At 47.5% G+C, this 22,907-nt stretch overlaps 1 protein-coding gene and 1 pseudogene across 2 annotated transcripts in view; one reads left to right on the top strand and one right to left on the bottom strand.

The window, feature by feature from the left end:
• LOC126517839 (uncharacterized) overlaps positions 1–11,777 on the bottom strand; it is a 69,532-nt gene extending 57,755 nt beyond the window's left edge. Inside the window, exons 1-3 of one of the 2 annotated variants that reach the window (XM_050167643.3) lie at positions 11,511–11,777; positions 7,715–7,979; positions 3,309–3,659 (exon numbers count right to left, since the gene is read on the bottom strand). In XM_050167643.3, the coding sequence (XP_050023600.2) occupies positions 3,309–3,659; positions 7,715–7,978 (615 nt within the window). In that variant the 5' untranslated portion in view covers position 7,979; positions 11,511–11,777. The remainder of the gene's footprint in view (positions 1–3,308; positions 3,660–7,714; positions 7,980–11,510) is intronic. The other variant, XM_055064535.2, reaches the window with a different exon arrangement.
• Positions 11,778–19,753: 7,976 nt separating this feature from the next.
• LOC126518189 (uncharacterized) lies at positions 19,754–21,692 on the top strand (annotated as a pseudogene).
• The last annotated feature ends 1,215 nt before the right edge of the window (positions 21,693–22,907 follow it).

Raw genomic sequence — 22,907 nt, 5'->3', positions numbered from 1 at the left:
CTGACAGATACTCGTGCAAGAGAACTCCCTTACAGCAAAGTGAACACTTGATATATTAAACTCGAGGGTGTCCACTGCTAAATGAGGAGCTGCCTCGCCCGATGCATCAGGATGCAGTTATGCGGTGGATGTGCTCCGTCAGCACTGAGACAACGTAGAGGGAAGCGGACTAGAGCACGTCCGCATGGTCTTGTGCATTGAGAACGCCATTCTCAGTGATGCTGATGAACACTTTGAGGTACAGGCGAAAAAATTGCTGGCTCTCCCGTAATCGAGAGTAGATGTGAGCATGAAATGGCAACTGGCAAAGCAGATTGGTTGGATACCACCAGCCACAATCTTAAAGTGGGTGTACATAGTGCATGTTTGCAACAGCACACCCCACCACACCATGCCATACTGTGCACTGGTCCATATGGGTGCTGCCCAGCTAGAAGAAAACCACCTGAAGCAGGCGCCATGCTGCATGGCACCCTCTCTTGAAACGACGCAATATGCGTGCTGCGGAACTCGCGGACCGCTGGCATTCAAAAGAGCACCGGCAACCCTGTCTCAGTGCCAAAAGATGGCAATAAAGTGTATGGTGCCCTGTATCTGCCTTTTGAATGTCGCCGTTGGAAATGACAAATAAAACTTCCGCGCAGTAGAAGTTACAGCTTGAGTGATGTTGTCAACTAATATCACGAAGAACTCGGAAGCAATATTTTTTGTAACTTGTTTAGACATTAACTTGTGTGTGTAATGCAGTTCTATACAAAGGGGTGGGGGCCAGAGACCGTATTGTTTAAAGTTTTGACTGATTGCCCGGATGATCTCATTTTGTTCTCGCAACGATGCCTGGATGTTCTCGTTCGAGTGCCCAGATAACGGCTCTGGCTTTTGGCTCAAGGTCACTTGAACGTCGCCGACAATGGGAGCTAAAAGCTATGAGAAATCATCCCTGGGTTGTCTTTGACACTGTATGTAACAAATCCGTGTACAATGAAAGCATCGCAGAAGTTTAAGTTGTAGGCAATTTTGGGTAATATTGAATTACGTGACATATCGAACTATATTTTAGTGCACAAGCTTGTTTGCCATACCGGGTTATACCGGATAATGGATTACAGGGTTATAACCGGATGACCACACGGAGGGTATCCTGGGTAACTCTGGATCCGGTAGCGTGCTTGCATTCTCAAGCTACGCTCGGGCGACATGGGTTGTGTTCCATTTGTGAATTCGGAGCCGTTGCTCTATGCCAAACAGGGGTGCTCGCTTGTGGAGTCCATTGGCTGCTCCAACTCTGCCAGTGAAATCCATCATAATTTATATTATCAGCTACCTGCATCTCCTCACCTCTTAGCCTTATGCACTCATTTCATTCCATTGCTTGTTGCACAGTCCTTAGCTTCTTCCCAAACTTCTTTGTAGTACTTTTCAAGCACAATGGCAAAGTGCTGGTGTCGTGACTTGGGAGTGCCCGCCATGCGCAGCACAAATTTTATGGTCAAGTGGTTTGGACACTCAACTCTGAATCAAAAGCATGTGAATTGCTTTAGTGTTTATGGGGAATTACATGAATGTATACCCCGAGCGAACTGCGTGCCGTTTCTTTAGATAGCAATAACGAGGTTTGCAATAGTACATGTGCATGGCACCGCAAAGTGTGCGCAGGCAACGGCTATCATATTGCTTTCGCTGCATGCCAACAGCATTGAAGATGCGTCGCCTATGAATCAACTGCCAAGCAAACTGTAGTTACTTACTGCTGCTACGTTTACGAGGTATTGCCACCGCCACGTTACCACCGGTGTCTACTGGTCCCCCACTTGAGTGACGCTCGAGTGGGCACACGCTTGCACTGACACCTCTCGCTATCTTGTTTACATGCAAATCTTGTCGAACATGTCAAACAGAATAAATATTTCTATGTCCTAATGCCACAGATGGCATTCACCACGAAAGTAAGAGGAGCGCTTGCCAAGACATTTCCGAAGCAATTTCAATCAGTTAATTGTGAAGCACTAGCGAAAACAAAGTGGGGGAAAAAAAGCAGGCAGAGAGAAAACAAGGCAATGCATTAGAAACCACGTACATAACTTGTTAGTGTGTAGCTATTCTTATGTATGGTTTTTATTTCAATGAAGAAAGTCTAATCATTTAACGTTTTTTATTTTTTTCTGATATATGGCCCTACTTTTTTGTTTGAGAATGCGACAGTGCACATGGTAGCTCTACCTTTCACACCCTTGCACCATAATTATGGAAGAGAGTAGGCAAATATATGAAGATCAAGTTCTGAAGTTTATTGTCCAAAGGCAACACATGGTCTATTAAGGACATCGTTGTGGGGAGCCCCAGATTAAATTTCAGACCCATGGGGACCATTAATTAGCATTTTATAAGTACAATCTGACATTGTTATAAAGAAGTCGCATCCAACACGAAAATACCATTGTTATATCTCGTCCGTTAGAGTTGCAACCACTTCAAGTGCTACAGTTGTTCACTAAAAGTGTGCTTCGAGAGCAAAAGCACCGATAACAAATATGATAGCTAAAATGTGTTGCAAACACCTTGAAACGCTTATGATTGGACCTGTGCTGCAAGTGTGAATAGTATGTGTAATGTCTTTTAGTGAAATGAGTTGGAAGATGAGACAGCTAGGTGTTTGATCTTAGTGTCAGTACATAATTGTGTAGCAGGTTCACTTTTCGTTTTTCACAATGCTTTACACTCAGCATATATTTAGCATGGCTGGATGGATAGTCTCCAAGTATGCTAGACATGAAATAGTTGTTCTCATATTATACATGCTTGTAGCAAGTTCTCGCATAAAGCCCACATTCTGTAATCCTGACAAAACGCACTGAAGAATCGAGATTTCTTAACCCTTTCTGCAGCAGTATGTTTTGCATGAGTCTGAAGATGCAAGAAATATTCTGAAACTAAAGTTTCAATGGGCAGAATTATATGGCACCTAAGGGGGGCAAGTTACAATGCTGTGCTGGGTATCGGGCGCTTTTGAAGAACTCTTTTTGTGAACAATTGTATCACTTGAAGGGGTTGTAACATTTAACGGATGAGCTATAACAATGGTACTAAACATGCCAATATTGGCAAAAATAAATAAATAAATAAATCGCATTTCTTTATATGTGATCATTTGTTAAATCCATATTTGTTCAACTGAAGCTCAAGTGTACCCAAGTTCTGTATTTTGCCCCCATTAGGATGCAGCGGCTGTGGCCGGGAATCGAGCCCACAACCTAGCCCTCAGCAGCATGATGCCATGGCCACCAATAATCTAGGTTGAAAGTACGCACCTTGAGGATGTTGAGATAGGGCACGATGAATCGGTACTCGGTGACTCGTTCTTCGCAGCCACTATGGTGGTTGAGGTGCAGATCAACGTGAAGGGTGCGCTGATCGTGCTGGAAGGTTGCGCGCACCCAGTAGTTACGGTGCCCTTGAAGGACTGATGCGGAGAACTTGTAGTGCTGAAAGTACGTCGCGAGCTTCACCAGCGTGCCAAAGGAGAGCGACGAGAGGCCCACGTCCCGATCCACGGGATGCGTGGCCAACTGAAAGGCCTCGAGGGGGCTTGGCAGCAGCCACTGGAACAGTGCCTTGTCGCGCCCCTCGTCCCGACCGGCGTTGCACCAAGCGCGTCCGACCTTGAATGAATAAACAAAATTACACATTGAAAATTAATTATAATTCTGGGATTCCATTTGCCAAAACTGCAATCTGGATTAATTTTTTTTACCAGCTGCACATCAACGCGCACATCAATTTGAGTGCACAAGCTTTTTTTTTCCTTTTCCTTTTGCCACCATTGAAATGTTTGCCACTGCAACTGGGAATCAAGACCATGACCTCGTTCCCAGGAGTGCAATGTTTAGCCACTAAGCCACCATGAAAGATGAATGAGTGCTTTTTATTCGTCTTAGGGTAGGAACCCTAGAAAAAAAAGGAAAAACACTAGAAGGTGGTTTGAGGACATGTGGGACACAGAAAACGGACAACATACAGAGGAGCCTACACGTACTGTATGCCAGCGTGCAACTATAAAATAGCATCTCAGCCACCAAGGGTACAAGACGCCGTGTGAAACGTTTGGAGATGAAAGATCTATGACAAGTTTGCACAGGATAAGAATGTAAACAAATTGAACATGAGGAAAACAGCATCATATTGGATTCTTTTAGTAAAGTATTTAACGGAAGTACCATGATGGGAGGCACCATATTTAATCAATGTTGCAGGCAGTGCATATTGTATTGTCTGTTTGCCGTGGCTTACCACAGACCTTCATAGGGAGGAAGGAAAACGACAATGCTACCAAGAGAAAGCTTTGGCACTATGTCAGTACATGCATTAGCATTTATCGAATACTGTGCTACTGGACACAGCTTCATTCTGGCCAGCAACGAAGCCTGTTGGTGGCGTTTTGGCATTGATGGCCAGAAAGGCAGTTTCAATACGAAGTATTGGAGTGAATCCGTGCGACTTGATGCCACTTTGTGTCTACAAAATAGGTAATAAAAACAAATGCTGTATTTTAATGCTCCGTGTGCGCAAAACCGAGAAAAACACAATGTGTGGCTTACTTTAAATGCAAGAAAGAAGCACGCCTATGGTTTCTTGTGTGTAGGCCAAGCTTCTAGGGAGGCTGCTAAGTCACCATCTCAATAGCCAGCATTGTTCTCAGCTGCGACGCCGCCTTCAGAGCAGTCTTCTTTGTCGGCTTCATCTTGCACGAACTCAAGGTCCAGGGCTGATATTTCATAAGCCAGAAGTAAGCCACCCTCAGGACACTTCACATGCCAGCGCCTTCCGAATTCTCTTCGTTGGCGGTCCGCCTAGCACAATGCCTGCTACAGCCTGAAGCCGAGCTTAAAAAATGGCTCTTATCTGCTTTGCTGTTTATTTAGCTGTATAAGACGAGTATTGGGGCTCAGCCACAGATGAACCCAGCGGTGATGGTAATACCATCAGATGGTGCAGGCCACAGAGCTATTATTGCAGTGACCAACCATGTTCCACTTTGCTGCTGGCACTGAGGAATGTGATGGTTCACATTCGTTATGAATGTTGTGGTTGGGCAAAGTGAAACAAGGTAATGCTACACCAGTGTTGCTACTACCCTTCATGTCTTCGGTAACTCCGTATACCATGAAGGGTAATAGACACACATGGATGATTTAAAGCTCTCCTGTGTTGTACTGTGCAGCAGCTGACAAAACAACCTTGGAGCTGTGCGATCTGCTGTACATTCACAGACACCGCTGCAGGTACTTCAAAGGGAGACACCAATCAGCAACACCAGATAATCAGTTTAGAGTGGTAGTCTTAATATGCTCATTTTCATTTCTTCAGAATAAAGAGGTCATTATTACTGGAGAAAATGACAGCCATACATCGAATTTTAAACGAGAGCATTTCTTTGGCTACTCTACCCCTGCTGTTCTGTCTATCTGGCATCAATATGATGACTGCGTAAAAAAGAATTTAAAACATCTAGCCCCTATGAGGAATAGATTAAAATAATTTCTGGGGTTCCATATGTGGCAAAACCAAACTTGAATTATGAGGCACACCGTAGAGGAGAGCCGCATGTTAACGACCATTTTTGATGATGTTTTACAGCAGCACTCTACACATGAAGGTTTGTCCGTGCAATAAAGCTGCTTTCTCCGGTTATACTGTGTGCCAGGGGCGTAGCCAGGAGGGGGGGGGGGGGGGCGGGGGGTGCTTATGGGGCCTTCAGGATAAAGGTTCGTTCATGCTCTCATACACTGGATTGAACATGGTTGCATGACATAACAGACACTCCAAAAGTTGAACAGCGTGGTGTCGCGAGGTTTTCGACAGCTGGAGGTCTTTCCTAAAAAGAATTTAGTCGCCGTATGGCTGCCGTGTATGTTGAGCATTGCATTTCATTGGCCACTGTGAAACGTGGGGGCAAACGGTTCAAAGAAGGGCGTGAGAGTTGCAAAGACGATTCGAGACCGGGTCAAGGCCACCATGCAATCACCCCCAACACAACTCCACAGGTTGACGAGCTGATTAGACAATAATGGATCAATGAACTGGCAGAGCGTGTGAACATCAGCCAAGGTTCGGTTCACTCCATTAATTCCTTGACATCTCGGTTATTGGCTCTTGTGTGCGCAATGGATGCCCAACATGTTGAACCACCGCCAAAAGATGGACAAGTTCGGCGCTGCATTGACTCAGCTCAACCGGTATCACAATGAGGGTGACAACTTCTTGTCGGCAATTGTGACCGGGAATGAACCATGGTGCCACTACTACGAGCCTGAAACACGACGGCAAAGCTTCCAGTGGAAGCATTCGAATTCACCACCCCCAAAGAAAGCAAAGGCCGTCATTTCCGCCAGAATGGTGGTGTTGACTTTTTTTCTATCACCAGGGACCTATACTGGTAAAATTTGCTAAACATAGAGAGACTATCAATCTTTTCCAATATATTGAAATGGCGGATCGGCCACGCGTAGCAATCAAGAACAAATGACGTGGAAAGTCGACGAATGCGGTCATCTTTCTCCACAACAATGCCCATGCCTATGTTGCTGATGTGGTTATTACAAAACTGGCAAAGTTCAAGTGGGAAACACTGCAACCTCTGCCATACAGCCCAGACGTGTCGCCTTGCGACTTCCTCATTTTTGGGCAATTGGATATACAGCTCAAGGAAACCAGATTCGTGTCAGACGGTGACGTGAAAGGGTCAGTTACAGACTTTTTGAAGAAGCAACCCAAGGAGTTTTATGAGACGAAAATCACGCGACTCAGTCAGTGGGACAAATGTCAAAATGCTCACCGAGACTACTTTTAAATAAAGTACCCCATTTGTCATATATTCACATTGGCTCACTTTCATGTGACTCACCCTTGTATATTTTGCAGAACTGCTTTTTATATGTACTCTCCGTTGCGACTAAATTATAGTCGCAACGGACATTCGGTGAAATTATTCACATACATGACCTGTAAAAGCTTCTCCTGAGCAATACATTGGAACAAATGACAGCGTCATTTGAGATTTTTCCCTGGCCGTTGTATATGTACAAGAATGTAAACAAGGTTCTTGGCTGACAAAGTTTCATTAAAACATTTGTCGTCAATTTGTTCATTTCACGGCCTATAATTTTCCTATCAGCATCATGCACTGCCTTGCTGGTTTCGAACTGATATAGTTCTAAAGTTTGTGCGATATTTTCTTTACTTGTTAAATGATAATAAAAAAAAACACGGAAGCATTGATATCAGTTATTTCGGACACAAATTTTGGGAGATACCAGTGTTTTCTTTAATGAAAAAATACATATTTTACTTGTCTTGACAATACGTAGCATTCAAGAATTCGTTTGCAGCATCTTTCGTAATGGCAATGCAGTTACTATTCATGTATTTGATCCCTCGACAAATTCTATAAGGAGGAGGCCGAGCTGCAACGTGAGCCCACCCCCCCAAACGAAATTTCTGGCTACACCACTGCTTTGTGCCACAAGATGGCACCGCCAATTTGGCTGTTTACGACGCCTATGTCTCAAGAATTCCAGTGTTCCACAAACCGCAATTCGCGTTACAGACTTCCTATACTACATTTGATGACAATGCTCAGCGCAGCTGTAAGACGGTGTCGCGCACAAACTGTGTGTCACAAATATGATCGCCGTTGATCTCTCCTGTGAACTCTCACCTGCAGGTGCTTTGCAGATGGGCCAAACCAGGTGATACCGGGCCACTCGATGGTACAGTCCAGCTGGTAGATCGGCTCTTCATAGAGGTTCCTGCTTGGCTTGCGGTACACCTCGCTGAACGAAAATGTTGCGTCGACGTCCAGCAGCGGGGCCTGCTCGCTGAAAAAGGCTCGGTACTCATCTAGGTACCTGTCATGGCTTTCTTCGCGGTCAGACAGGATCCACCATAGCTGAAGCTTCAGCTGGTGGTACGTGCCGGGCATGCTGCATAGAATTTAGGAAATCCCGAATTTAATGCTGCAAAGCTGCACAATGAATTATGAGGGACGCCATAGCGGAAGGGGTACTCTGGGTGAATATTGACCAGCCATGGTTCGTTAACAAGCACCCAAAGCACAGATGATTAGCCTTTTTGTGTTCCACTCTTTGCCAAAATTTTACCATGGGGAGTGGGCAGTTGAATACCCGATTTTGTGCTCTGCAGCAGAATGTGACCACTAAGCCACCACGGTGAATGCATTGCATTTGCTCAGTTGTTAGTTCCGGTTCATTCAGGATCTTTCAAGCATCATGGGGCAACATGCCAGTTCATTTGAAAATCATGGTGAGGACCCACACAAATTCTTAACATTCCAGATTCTGTGCGATTTCCATGGAGAGGTGATGGTGGTATTTTCTCCAGTTTTTGTATTAGAAATGCATTTTTGCCAGCGTTTCATGAAACATTCACTCCTGTCACAAACCAAATTTTGCATGGAGGCTGCTATGTATCTATGCTATCTGACACTAGACTTTCCATGCAGCTTGAAATTTCATTACAGCTTTCCCTTACACAGTGTCACCCTTAAGTTAATGCTTTACAACAAAACTGCAAAATATATGGTCATTACTTGCTGGCTTTGCTATTTTGCCAGGCAGTATCTTACCAATACTGGCACCGGGTCTATTCACATTCCGCAACGAATTACCTGGATAACTATAGTCTCCTGCACCCGCCGTGGTTGCTCAGTGGCTATGGTGTTGGGCTGCTGAGCACGAGGTCATGGGATCGAATCCCGGCCACGGCGGCCGCATTTCGATGGGGGCGAAATGCGAAAACACCCGTGTACTGAGATTTGGGTGCACGTTAAAGAACCCCAGGCGGTCGAAATTTCCGGAGTCCTCCACTACGGCATGCCTCATAATCAGAAAGTGGTTTTGGCACGTAAAACCCCATAATTTATTTTTTTTAGTCTCCTGTGTGAAAATCCTGTCCATACTTACAAGTAACTTTAAGTTACACCCACAATAGGATGTCACTGAAAGTTATATTCACAGCAATGAGTCTACCCCGCAATTTTGAGGTTCCTTCCTACTTTCTTAATTACAAGTTGATTACAGGTTTCAGAAGCTGAACAGACAATTTAGAGTACTTGTCAATATCTACACAAATGCTCAGCAAGCCACATATACCTATAGAAAACAAGAAGGCTTAGCAGTTTGTGTAATATTACACAAATGCAAAGATAAAACCATGTGACAGAAGAGTAGGGATGTGGGCGTGTTTTTTTTTAATGAACCTGTTACAAACAGAACTTATGGCGACAAGACAAAAAAAAAAAAAATTTGGTAGGAAAGAAAGGCTAGATCTGCCCAAACAAATAGGCAGTCAAGAAGTGGTGGGTTGTGTTTTCGTAATGAAAAAGCATAACTACCACCCACCGCTGACCGGTGCGCTTCGGTTTATCCGGCTTCAAATATAGACGCTAATATTTGAGTCATGGTCTTCATTACAAACTGAATAAACTGAGCAAATTTTGTCGAATTAAAGACAAATAAATATTTTAAGAGGAAGTTTTAGCTCAGGGCCAACTTGGATGCCGCATAATCAAATACACGTAAAACACAATGCTTTTATGAGACAACCCCTGGACCAATCAGAATGAAATTTGTTGCATTTGAAAGAATGTTAAATTCGGGTGACATTACAAGCAGAAGTTTAATTTACAGCCTGAATCGTACTAAAATTGACAGAAATCGGTATTACACACATTACGTACACACAAAGTTTACAAATCTGCATTAAAAACGGGTATCGCAGTTTTGTATACTGCATCCATTAGAATATCTAAACTGGACGACTTTTATATATGAATTTACAGCTGACGTGAATTTATTACAGTATATGTTTACAAGGGCTGCATAAGTCCCACTCGCACATTAGTGGTATGTTTCAGAGTGCTGTATAATACATTAATGTTGTCCGCTTTAAATTTGATGGCTGTAGTTTACAGACTTGATATCGTTTTTCATTGCCGAGTTGGAGTTGTAAAGATTGCATTCCGTTTTTGAAATTTTGCGATTTTCAACGAATCTTATTTTAAAGAATCGGCGGCCAAAACAGAAAATCTGTTGCCTAGAGTCACTAGACTTGAATTTATTTCTTTTGCATCTAAAAAAAAAAGAACTTCTTCAAATTAGTTGTAGCAGTTGCCGAGAAAAACGATTTCTCTATTAATCGCATGCATTTAGACAGCATAGAAGTCTCCAAGCGAAAGCTTCATCAGGTGAATGATCAGGTATACATTCGACAAGTCGTTTTCGAGCGCGTTAATTCTTGCAGCGCGGTTTAAATCGAGCGCTCGGAACACATTCGACTGGGTCATTCGGAGTGTTCGGAGGTGTAGAGTATGAAACTCTATGCTCGGAGGCGCTTCTACCTTTGACCTGGGAGCGCTACCGAAATCCGACAGAAACTGTGTCACGTACGTGACAACTCCGATTCCGCGTTGGGCCCCCAGCTCGATCCGCAACGCTGACTTGATAGCCATGCACGTTTTGGGGGCAGCTATTTTCGCCTCCTTGCCACGGTGATACGGAAAACAAACAACAATTCACAGCAATCATACATATATAAGTACACTGCTGTGTACGGGCGGCACTCGCATTTGCCAGTCTACAGCTTGTGGAGGGCGACGACTTACTACAGTTTCTCAGCAATGTTTCAGGGTATGCCATGCGGGGTACGCGTCGTACGTTATTTACACCAGTAACAACCCATCGCGATGATCGTTTTTTTTTTTTTTTTTAGTTTGTGCCATGTCCACTCAGATTATTCGTAATTATTTTAAAGTTCTGAGTCTATCCAATAGGAATAACACCACGATGTTTCACTTGTCATTAGAAATTTTTGGTATATGCGCAGCTAGGCCACTTAGAACGAGACGAGCAGCAGACGACGCGCGCGGAGGCCTGCGCCCTGTCGTCTGCACGCGCTCACGCACTATGTCTGTATGGTGAACACTCGTTCGCCAACAATAGAGCCAAATTTGTCAAATTTCTCAAAGAATGTGCGTTACAGCCATATGTTTCAAGTGCCAGCTCTGCGCAAAATATGCGAAATCGTTTTCTTTCGCTTTACTGTGCCGATAGCAAGTACGGGACCAGTCGGCTTCGACTGAACTGTACAAGGATGGCGGCTCGGGCAAGTTGGAACATATCCATGACAGCAGTGCACGGCAAAACAGAATGCATACACGAAAAGAGGACAGCGCTTCTCCCGTCTTTTTCCTTTTTCCGTGTCTTACAGTTTTGCCGTGTGCTAACTAGCTGTTATCACGAGTGACAAAGCATATATGCCATGCGCGACAAATGTTAATGGACAGTGCCTACGCTAAGACGCGACACAGGGAATAAAACCCGAGTCAGAATAGGAAGAATAAACCACTGCAGATAATGGACCCTGCGACAAAACGCCAAATTGCAAGCTGACCAAGCCTTCACGACTCGGCGAACGTAGGTAAAGGCCAAGCTTACCTTTCGACGCGCTGCCGCCGTCAACTCGGTACACGACAGAACATTCTGGATAATAGCACTGAAATCATCACGTCGAATAATTAGAACGCGATCACGAGAGCGCTCGACTCACGTGCTGCGCGTTCTCTCGAGCTGTCCGCAGCATCACATCCCAGAAGTCCCACGGAAGCCCTGTCAAAATAAAGACGCGCACGTGAGACGCATGTGGCTCGTCGTGCGCTGTATCACGGCGCTGACACTCTGCCAGCCTGGCCCGACAACCAACCGACGGCATACTCATGGACTTTTTTTGCCTATGCAGGCAAAGATACGAGGGCGGAGCTTGTAACATTTGTATCAATGCGCCAAGTAGTCCGTCCAAGTTTGACATCGCTTTCGGTTCCGCTTTCGTTTTTGGCGGCGTCAGATGTTGATGTTTATTTATCGGTCAATGAATACGGTTACCGTTCGCGCGACGATGCTTTTAAGGCAGGTTGCAATTTTTGACGTTTATTTTACACACTTTGGGTTGTATCTTGCCACACAACAATAAACGTCAACTGTCCTGTCCGCATTTCCTTCCTTTAACGCTGCGATCCCGGTACTTCTCAGTAACGAACGGCATGCGCGTTATCAGCATGACATAGCATTCCCGACAGGAAAGTAGCGGGCGCTGCGTTTTCAAGAAAGGAAACGCAAGCAAGGCAGATGACGATTATCGTTGTGTGGCAGAGATACACCCGAAAGGGTGTAACTTTGCCTAACACTCTTAAAACGGTTGCACCCTTTGGGGTGAATATTTGTCCCACAACAATAATCGTCATATCTGCCTTGCTTGCGTTTCCTTTCCTGAAAACTCAGCGCTCGCTACTTTCCTGTCGAGAATGCTGCGTCACACTGATAACGCGCATGCCGTTCGTGACTGGAAAGTGCCGGACTCGCAGCGTTAAATAAAGGAAACGCGGGCAACACGGATGACGATTATGGTTGTGGGACAAGATACGCCCCAAAGGGTGTAAACTTTTTTAAGAGTGAAGAGTGTGGCAGATCTACACCCAAAAGGGTGTACACCCTTGCAATTTTTTAGCAATAACACGCGAACGTAAGGCCTGTCAGCGGCCTTGCAGCGGCGACGGACGGCGGGATTGGCAACTATATGTGCGGTCATGCGAGGCGAATTTTAGTTCGAATGTGTACTGCTGCACTGTTCGCTTCAGGAGTGCGCTTCACCGCTGCAAGGCCACTGACACGTCGTGTGGTCGGCGGTCGCGCGTTCAGGTTAAAAAAGTGGGAGGGTGTACCTTTGTCTAAGAGTGTAGCACTATTTGAAATTCTGTATGGTTGTCACTGAATTTCGGCACGTTATTGTCAGTTGGCTAAAACGGGAGGCGGACGAATATAGCAGTGTTCATAAGACAACATATTGTACGTGTACACAAATAAATAGAATGTTAGGCGCATAAATCTACAAAAAAGATTTCTAGCGCTACGTGAGGCGAGAGATAAACATGATGATGATGATAATGAACGTGATGACGGCGCTTCTGGACAAAGAAAAAGCCAATGTCTATGACGTGTTTGCGGCTGTCATAATCGCTTTCGCCACAAGTATAGCCTTTAAGATCGGCATCTTAAATTCAAAGGGTATCTATCACCCTATGGAGCGTGCATAATTTTTTTTTATGGGAGCATGTATTTGAACACCGCTAGAGTATAGTGCCTAGAAGGCCTAGAATATACTTTCTATCCTTCCTCTACGTTGCTATAGACCTTTTCATCGGACAAGGAGGAAAGGGTGCGCGGCGAGTCTTTCCTCTCTGGTTTGTGCTCTCCGGCGCGGCAATGCTTGAAAGTAATGCCATCGCGTGGTGCGGAACGATTTCGAGATGTTTTAGATCGTACTTTGTAAAACTTACGCTATGTCCGTTCATATAAGGTCGTCAGGGAAGCCTTTCGGTGCATCGGTAACTACAGTACGCGGAAATACCTCTTGGCGCAAACACGCGACGCACATTATCAGGCGCGGTGTGTGTATGTGTTGCGAACTATTTTGCGTATATCGGTTTTAATTCGACGAAGGTAACCGGCGTCTCTGTATTACCAGCATGAAATGCTAAATCTGCTCACTATCTGATCGCTTGGCGTAGGGACTAAAACATGAGAGCGCATGCTCGTGTACGGCCAACTTAAGGCAACCACGAAACATCTAAGCGGCAGGCGCTATCAAATATTTGGGATACACCAGCATCCTTCTGACGCATTTCAAGTCCAGTAGGCTTAACATGACTATATGTCTGCGCTAGCCTCCTGCATCAGGCCGATGGCGTTGCTCAACACAGCGATCACTGCGTTTGGTGAACCAGCATGATGCATACGTAAGCTATAAACGAGAAGAAAGCGGGTTAACCGAGGGGCCCGATTTTTATGAGTCATATCATACAAAGCCAACAAACACTGACACCAAGGACAACACAGGGGAAATTACTTGTGCTTAATAAAAGAAATAAACGACAAATTAATGGAAATGAATGGATGAAAAAACGACTTGCCGCAGGTGGGGAACGATCCCACAACCTTCGCGTGCGATGCTCTACCAATTGAGCTACCGCGGCGCCGTTTCCCCATCCACTTTCTTGGATTTTTATGCTTCCTACACTCTTAGGCAAAGTTACACCCTTTGGCATGCCCCTTCTGCCACACAACAATAATCGTTATCTGCCTTGATGCGTCTCCTTTCTTTAACGCTGCGAGCCCGGAACTTTCCAGTGACGAACGGCATGCGCGTTATCAGAAGGGGCACTCCAAAGGGTGTAAACTGCTCTATGCTGATAACGCGCGCGCCATTCGTTACTGGAAAGTACCGGGCTCGCAGCGTTAAAGAAAGGAAACGCATCAAGGCCGATAACGATTATTGTTGTGTGGCAGAAGGGGCAAGCCAAAGGGTGTAACTTTGCCTAAGAGTGTAGTGGAACCCTGGGAGTGTTAGCCAGCGCCACCACTCGCAGACCTTGGCGACGGATGTAGAATATCCTTTCTGCCGCAGGCGTCATGAGAACGTGATCTTCTTGGGTGAAGGCAGCCGGTCAATGAACCCACACATTCTACCTGAAGGCATCAATGTTGCCAGATTCAAGACCATCGTTATGTAATAAACGAGAAGAAAGGGGGTTAACCGAGGGGCCCGATTAGTCATATCATACGAAGCCAACAAACAATGACACCGAGGACAACAGAGAGGAAATTACTTGTGCTTAATAAATGAAATAAAGAAACGATAAATTAATGGAAATGGAAAAAAGAAAAGAAAAAAAAAGCACCTCAAACGGCAGCTGGAAAAGGGGTTTGTGTTTGAGTTTTCGCGTAACAGAATTACGTTCTCTCGGATATTCGAATTACAATCTGAAGCTATCATGTCTGCGGGTGGTGTGTAAGTTGTACTTTACCAATTTTTGGGCGTATTGACACGTGTGCTTGTTTATCTTTATCGGGCGACCACGTTTCACCGCTTAACAAATGTTATCACACAGCGCAGGACGGCCTGCATGTATCGGAAGTTTCTGGAATGTTATCGATGGTTACATCCACTGTCCGTCACCGAACCTTGTGTCATCTGATTACATGTATGCGCGACGCGAACAGTGTAGAACTTCGTGGAAGACACGCGGGTACCAGCAATTTCTCTGGAACATTCGACGACTCATGTATAAAAGCCGACGCGCTTTACCGACTGATCAGATTTTCGACGATCGCCGAGTGTGTTCGCCGCTATCGTTGTTCTTTGAGTGTAGCCCGCTTTTGAGGGCACAAGTTCGTCCAATAAAATGCGTTTCGTTAATCACAGTTTTGCTGCCTTCTTCACCGTCACTGCTACGTGACATCTGGTGGAGGTGTGGGTACGTTCATGTACCGGACGCCCCCGACAAGCCGTAACCCAAGCCCGGACCGTAAAGAGAACGCCAACGTCGTCCCGGAACATCGAACAAGCCGCCGGCTACAGCAGCTGCGTCCGGAACACGGACTCCTACCAGAGACGACCAAGAAGACCATCCAGAGACGACCAAGAAGACAGCACCATTGGCAGCAACAGTGGCCCCAATAGCTCTGCAGCAGCCCAGGGAGCCACCGACGTTCCGCGGTTCCACATTTCAGGACCCGGAAAGCTGGTTGGAGACGAATGACAGGGTCATTATGTTTAACAGCTGGTACAGTGACGACAAGCTGCGACATGTCTATAGCTCGCATTGGAAGACGCCACCAAAACGTGGTTCGAGAATCGAGAAGCCACGTTAACGACGTGGGACCTGTTCCGAAGCGGCTTCCTGCAAGCATTTCCAAGCGTCGTGCGAGGAGACCGAGCCCACGCTCTACTAGAAACCAGAGCGCAGCTGCCCAATGAGACGATCGCGATCATCACGGAAGAAATGAGCCGTCTGTTCTGCCACGCCGACCCGGAAATGTCCGAGGAGAAGAAAGTCCGCCTACTGATGCGTGGTGTAAAGGAGGAACTTTTCGCCGGAATGGTAAGAGGCTACCAAAGACCGTCGACGAGTTTCTTTGCGAGGCCACGAGCATCGTGAAGACACTGGAAATGCGGAACCGGCAATTCGACCACCGCACCAACTCAACAAACTACGCCGGAGTTTAATCAATGGCCACCGACGACCTGCGCGAGAATATCAGGGCAATCGTACGAGAGGAGCTTCAGAAGCTCCTCCCTTCATCGCAACCTCAAGTGGCCTCAAGCGCCGAAATCGGCAAAGAAGAGGTACAGCGATCGCTTGGAGTTCCCGAGGCGCAACCACAATAACCGCAGCCCCAGCCGGAAGCGATGACCTACGCCGCCGTCGCCCACCGTCAAGGTCCCCCTCCACGACTGCGCCAAGGCCCTGTAACGCCGCAATTCCGTCGACCGCCGCCGCCAGTACGCCCACCCGTCGCCCAGCGCAGCTACCCGAGGAAAACAGACGTCTGGCGCGCTCCTGACCACCGCCCGCCCTGCGGAGGTTGCGGAGAAGCGGGTCACGTCTACCGCCGATGCCCTTACCGCGAGATGGGACTGCGTGGGTTCGCCATCAACGCAGCGCGTCCACAGCAAGGCGAACGCCCACGTGGCATCGCCGACTTTATCGCTGCCACACAGTGGAGCCCTCGACGACCGTCCCGTTCGCCGTCACCAGGCCGCTACCCGTCGCCGCAGCGCCGTCCATACACTGGTCCAGGCCGGGGCCGGTCCGTCAGCCCCATATCCGGAAAACTAAAGGCAGCAACTGACGGAGGTGCGGTTGCTGTTTGTCGAACTGACGAAGATCCTCCGCCGCCGACGAAGACGCCGAAAAGACGATCTCGACGACACAACAACGACACACCGCCGTCCCAACGAAGTCTGGAAGCAAAGAATACGCCGGCGAAAGACGACCTGACAACGCCACGTACCAGCTACAAGTCAACGCGACGCAACCGTGATCCGACGCCAAGACCTAACTGTAACGCAAGACAAAGAACCACCCACCTCGACGTGCTTCACGACGACCATGCAGTCACCGCCTTAGTCGACACAGGAGCCGATTACTCTGTCATGATAGGACACATCACCGACCAGTTGAAGAAAGTTATGCATGCATGGGAAAGCCCGTCAATTCGGACCGCTGGAGGACACCTCATAACGTCGACTGGAATCTGCACGGCAAGAATTACCGTTCATTACCGGACTTACCCTGCCACCTTCGTTATCCTCTAACAGTGTTCACGAGACGTCCTTCTCGCCATGGACTTCCTCAACCAACACGGCGCAATAATCGATCTGAAGTCGAAATCGATAACGCTGTCGGAAGATCACGCGATACCGCTGCAGAGCTCTCGTAATCACCACGCCTTGACTGTGCTCGAAGATCACGTGAGCATCCCGCCGCGCTCCAGCATTATTATTTCCGTCAGCATCGAAACACCCGCTGACGTTGAAGGCGTCATCGAGGTTGAACGAAGTCTTCTACTCGACCGTGAAGTTTGCGTGGCAAGAGGGATCGCTCGACTGCACGGAGGAAAAGCGAAGGTGTTGCTGACAAACCTCAGCCAGAAGTTCAAGCACATCAACAAGGGCACGACAATCGCATACATCGAGGAAATTCTGGAGACCATAAATGCGTTTGTCCTCTCGGATTCTGCCGCATCTACCCTGACGACCATAGTACCCGAACCAGACTTCGACATAAATCCAAGTTTCCCTATGATTAAGCAGCAACTGCTCAGAAGTCTGCTTCGACGATACAAAGACTGCTTTTCGACGTCATCGAGGATTCGACAAACACCAGTCGCAAAGCATCGCATAATGACCGAAGAGTGCGCTCGACCACTCCTCCAGAGCCCTTACCGAGTTTCGACGCGAGAACGTCAAGCTATTAGGCATCAAGTCGACGAAATGCTGCGCGACGACATCATCCAGCCGTCGAAAAGTCCGTCGGCATCTCCTGTAGTCCTGGTGACGAAAAAGGACCTAACCCTACGTTTCTGCGTCGATTACCGTCGACTTAACAAGATGACCGAAGAAGGACGTATACCCCCTCCCACGAATAGAACGCATTGGATCGGCTTTGCAACGCTAAAGACTTCTCATCGATGGACCTCAAGTCTGGCTACTGGCAAATAAAAGTCGACGTGAGAGATCGCGAAAAGACTGCGTTCATCACGCCAGACGGCCTCTACGAGTTCAAGGTCATGCCATGCGGACTGTGCTCGGCGCCTGCAACGTTTCAACGCGTCATGGATACGGTGTTAGCAGATTGAAGTGGCAGACGTGTCTTGTTTACTTGGATGACGTCGTTGTCGTCGTCGAAAATTTCGACGATCACCTTAGGCGGCTTGCGACAGTATTAGATGCCATAAAGTCATCAGGGCTCACTCTGAAGTCGGAAAAGTGCCGCTTCGCTTACGATGAGCTTCTGTTCCTAGGCCACGTAATCAGCATATCTGGAGTCCGCCCCGACCCGCAGAAGACAGCTGCCATAGCAAAGTTCCCGCAGCCCATCGACAAGAAGGCAGTGCGTAGATTCCTTGGCACGTGTGCCTACTATAGGCGCTTTGTCAAGGACTTTTCACGCATCGCGGAGCTGCTAACACATCTAACCAAATGTGATGAGTTCAAGTGGGAAACGCCGCAGGCCGACGCATTTCAAGAACTCTAACGACGCATGCAGTCGCCGCCGGTACTTGCACACTTCGACGAGAACGCCGATACCGAAATCCCCACTGACGCCAGTAGCCTAGGCCTCGGTGCCGTCCTAGTCCAGAGGAAAGACGGACTTAAACGGGTGATATGCTAGCCGGTAGCTGTCAAAAGCGGAAGGCAATTATTCTACGACTGCAAAGGAATGTCTCGCCATCATTTGGGCTACTGCAAAATTACGCCCTTACCTATGTGGCAGGCCATTCAAAATAGTCAGCGACCATCACACGTTGTGTTGGCTAGCTAACTTAAAGGACCATTCAGGACGGCTGGCGCGGTGGAGCCCGAGACTGCAAGAATATGACGTCACGGTAATCTACAAGTCCGGACGAAAACACTCTGACGCCGACTGCCTATCACGCGCCCCGGGCCATCGATCCCCCGCCGCAAGACGACGAGGACGACGACGCCTTCTTTTGAATAATAAGCGTGGAAGACTTCACTAAACAGCAACGAGCAGACCCGGAGCTAAAAGGCTTCGTCGAGTATTTGGAAGGGAACACCGACGTTGTCTCTAGGGTATTTAAGCGCGGATTGTCTTCGTTCACGCTACAAAACAACCTGCTCGTGAAGAACTTCTCACCAGTCCGCGCCAACTACCTTCTTGTTGTTCCGTCAGCGCTGCGTCCAGAAGTACTGCACGCCCTACATGACGATCCAGCCGCTGGGCACCTCGGATTCTCCCGGACGCGGTCACGGATACAGGAAAGGTATTACTGGCCGCGTCTGACCGCCGACGTCGCCCGTTACGTCAAGACATGCCGAGACTGTCAGCGACGCCACACACCACCGACAAGGCCAGCAGGATTACTACAACCGACCGAACCTCCTTGCCGACCTATTCAGCAGATCGGGATGGATTTGTTGGGACCGTTTCGGATGTCAACATCTGGAAATAAGTGGATCGTCGTGGCGACAGACTATCTCACCCGCTTCGCTGAAACTAAAGCTCTACCAAAAGGCAGCTGCTGCGGCAGCTAAGCCTAAGAGCTGCCACGACCTCGACGCGTTCGCGCGCAGCTGCGGTGGCTGTATTGTCTATTAACAGCATTTAGCCAAATGGGAGTACTCGGTTGGCAACCTGGAATAAAGCATGGGAGCTTGAGCAATGTGTGCGTATCACCGTGTCACTCCAATCTAAATCAATCAGACCACATCCCGGTCTACGCGAACACTAAAATGGTGTCAGAAGTGTTATTTGGTCCCATGTGAGTGCCAAACCAAGTCATTCCGTCGTATCATCCCTCAGCAGCAAGCGGCAACCGACAATCGCAGCCATGGCATACGCGCTCCCTCCCTTCCCAAGTTTCGACCTTCGCGCCACAGACGCCAACAATACTGGTCACGAATGGGCCAAGTGGATAGAAAGGTTCGAGAACTTTCTTTTAGCGTGTGATATCACGGCAGATGCACGCAAGAAAGCGCTCCTCCTCCACTACGTCGGCGAGGAAGTCTACGACATATTTCGCTCCCTCCCCGACTGCCCTACACAAGCTACAACAGCTACAAGCACGACCCAGACCACGCAGAGCCCATCGACGACAGAATACGATGCCGCACGAGCGAAACTGAGTGCATACTTCGCCCCGCGAGTGAACTCGACATTTGCGATCTACAAATTTCGCCAAGCCCAGCAAAACGTTGGTGAGCCACTGGACGCCTTCTACGCGCGCCTCCGGCAGCTCTCTCGCCACTGTAACTTCGAGAACGTCGACGCTGAAGTCCAGAACCAAATAATCCTCGCCACAACGTCGTCTCGCCTTCGCAAATACGCAATGCTTCATTCCCTCACTTTACCAGACTTGCTTAAACAAGGAAGAATGCTCGAGGATGTCGAACGGGACGTATCCGAAATCGAAAAGAACGCCGATAACAATGCGGCAGTGCTCGCAGTGCGCAAGGAAGGACAGCACCATGGCCAACACCAAAGAAACAGCCGACAGATGCCACGACAAACCTATGCACCGCAACGACCTCGTGTCTCATCAGCAGATTGTCGCAACTGCGGTTGCAAGTGGCCTCACCAAGGCGGACGATCAAGTTGTGCTGCATGGGGCAAGACATGCAGGGCATGTAACAAGGTTGGTCACTTTGCACGATTCTGTCGTTCAACGAGACAAATGGTACAAGCAGTGGACTGTGACAATGGTCCAAACATGAATCAGACAGTCTGCAGTAAGAAGAGTTCTAGTGCCAAAGAATGTGCTGCCACCTGTGACACCAGTTCAAGCAGTGACGAGTATGTTTTCGTTGCCATGACCTCACCTCAGACAGGCCCATCTCCAAAAGTTAGTGTCACTGTCAACAATGTGCCGGTCACTTTCATAATCGACACAGGTGCAACAGTGTCAATTGTTGGCGAAAATGACTTTGAGAGCTATCGGCTAAAGGTGAAACTTCAGGAAACATCCGTCAGAGTGTTCCCATACAAAGCAACATCTCCGCTTGAACTTCTAGGCAAAGTCTCCGTCACAATGAGATACAAAGATAACTGCATTGAAGAAGACATCTTTGTCATTCGAGGAAACTGTGCACCACTCTTAAGCTTCACAGCAGCATCCAACCTGGGGCTTGTCCAGATCACATACCAAGTTAATGAGCATCAAGGTGACAAGTCAATCGTGGAAGCATTCCCCAAGTTGTTTAGTGGAGTTGGAAAACTCAAAAACCACCACATTCATCTTTTTGTGGACGACACTGTCCCACCGGTTGCACAACCACACAGGCGTATTCCGTTTGCCTTACGTGACGCCACAGAGAAAGAACTTGAACGCCTCCTGTCAGAAGACATCATTGAGCCAGCCATAGGACCTACACCGTGGGTGTCCCCTGTGGTTATTGTGCCTAAACCGCATCAGCCTGATGAAATTCGAATCTGCATTGACATGCGTGTTGTGAACACTGCCATTCAACGGGAACGACATTTGTGCCCAACAGTGGATGACATCATTGTTGCCTTAAATGGAGCAACAATGTTCTCCAATCTTGACTTAAAAGAATGGATATCATCAGTTGGAACTTGACCCTTCCTCAAGGCAACTCGCCACGTTCTCAACACATGTTGGCTTGTTTCGCTACAAACGACTGAACTTCGGCATCAGCAGTGCAGCTGAAATTTTTCAGAACACCATACGCCAAGTGCTCAATGGCATCCCCAATGTTCTGAATGTTAGTGATGATATTCTTGTTTTTGGGCAAACCAAACAGGAGCACGACTTGTCCTTGGAAGCCGTTCTGCAGCGACTCCAAGAAGCTGGATTGACACTGAATGAAAAGAAGTGTCACTTTCATCAACGTGAACTGAACTTCTTTGGACTTCATTTTTCAGCTGATGGCGTTCGTCCTGATCCTAAGAAGATAGCAGCCTTCCTACAGATTAAAACACCGGAATCACCACAAGAAGTGAAGAGCCTGCTAGGAATGATAAACTATTCAGGCAGATTTCTGAAAAATCTTGCTGACCTCACACAGCCTTTACGTGAACTGACACTGAAGAATGTTGTCTGGGAGTGGACAAAACGACAGCAAAATGCTCTTGAGAGCCTAAAGCAAGCCATGTCCGATGCCTCCACCCTTGCTTACTTTGACCCATCCAAACCGACAGAATTGGTGGTAGATGCAAGTCCACATGGACTGGGTGCTATCCTTACACAGCGGGACAGTGAAAACATTGCAGTGATAGCTTATGCAAGTAGAGCGCTTACACCAGTTGAAAGTCGCTACTCCCAAATCGAACGTGAGATGCTCGCAGCTGTATGGGCCATGGAGCACTTCCGTCTTCACCTTTGTGGAGTCAACTTCCTTTTGCTGACTGATCACAAGCCTTTAGTGAGCATACTGGGAAACCCAAGATCATCACCATCTGCCCGCATTGAGCGCCTTGCTCTACGCATTCAACAGTACAAGTTTGTTGTACAACACACTGCAGGAAGTAGTAACCCTTCCGATTACCTTTCCAGGCATCCAATTCCTGAAACGAAAATGTGTGCCCGCATCGACAAAGTACCTAATGAGTATGTCAACTTTATCCAGCGCCACAACATCCCAAAGGCCTTCTCGGTTCAAGAAGTCGCTGATGCAACGAAAGCAGACCAGCAGCTACAGTCACTTATCAGTGCTATCCAGCACCCCACACTCGCCAGCTGGGTCTCAGCTGAACTGAAGCCATTTGCATCCATAAAAACAAAACTAACAACAAC

This window comes from Dermacentor andersoni, chromosome 11 (assembly GCF_023375885.2).
Source record: "Dermacentor andersoni chromosome 11, qqDerAnde1_hic_scaffold, whole genome shotgun sequence".
Classification (NCBI taxonomy): Eukaryota; Metazoa; Arthropoda; class Arachnida; order Ixodida; family Ixodidae; genus Dermacentor; species Dermacentor andersoni.
Note: the sequence above shows the minus strand (reverse complement) of the source record. Positions and strands in the feature narration are given on the sequence as shown.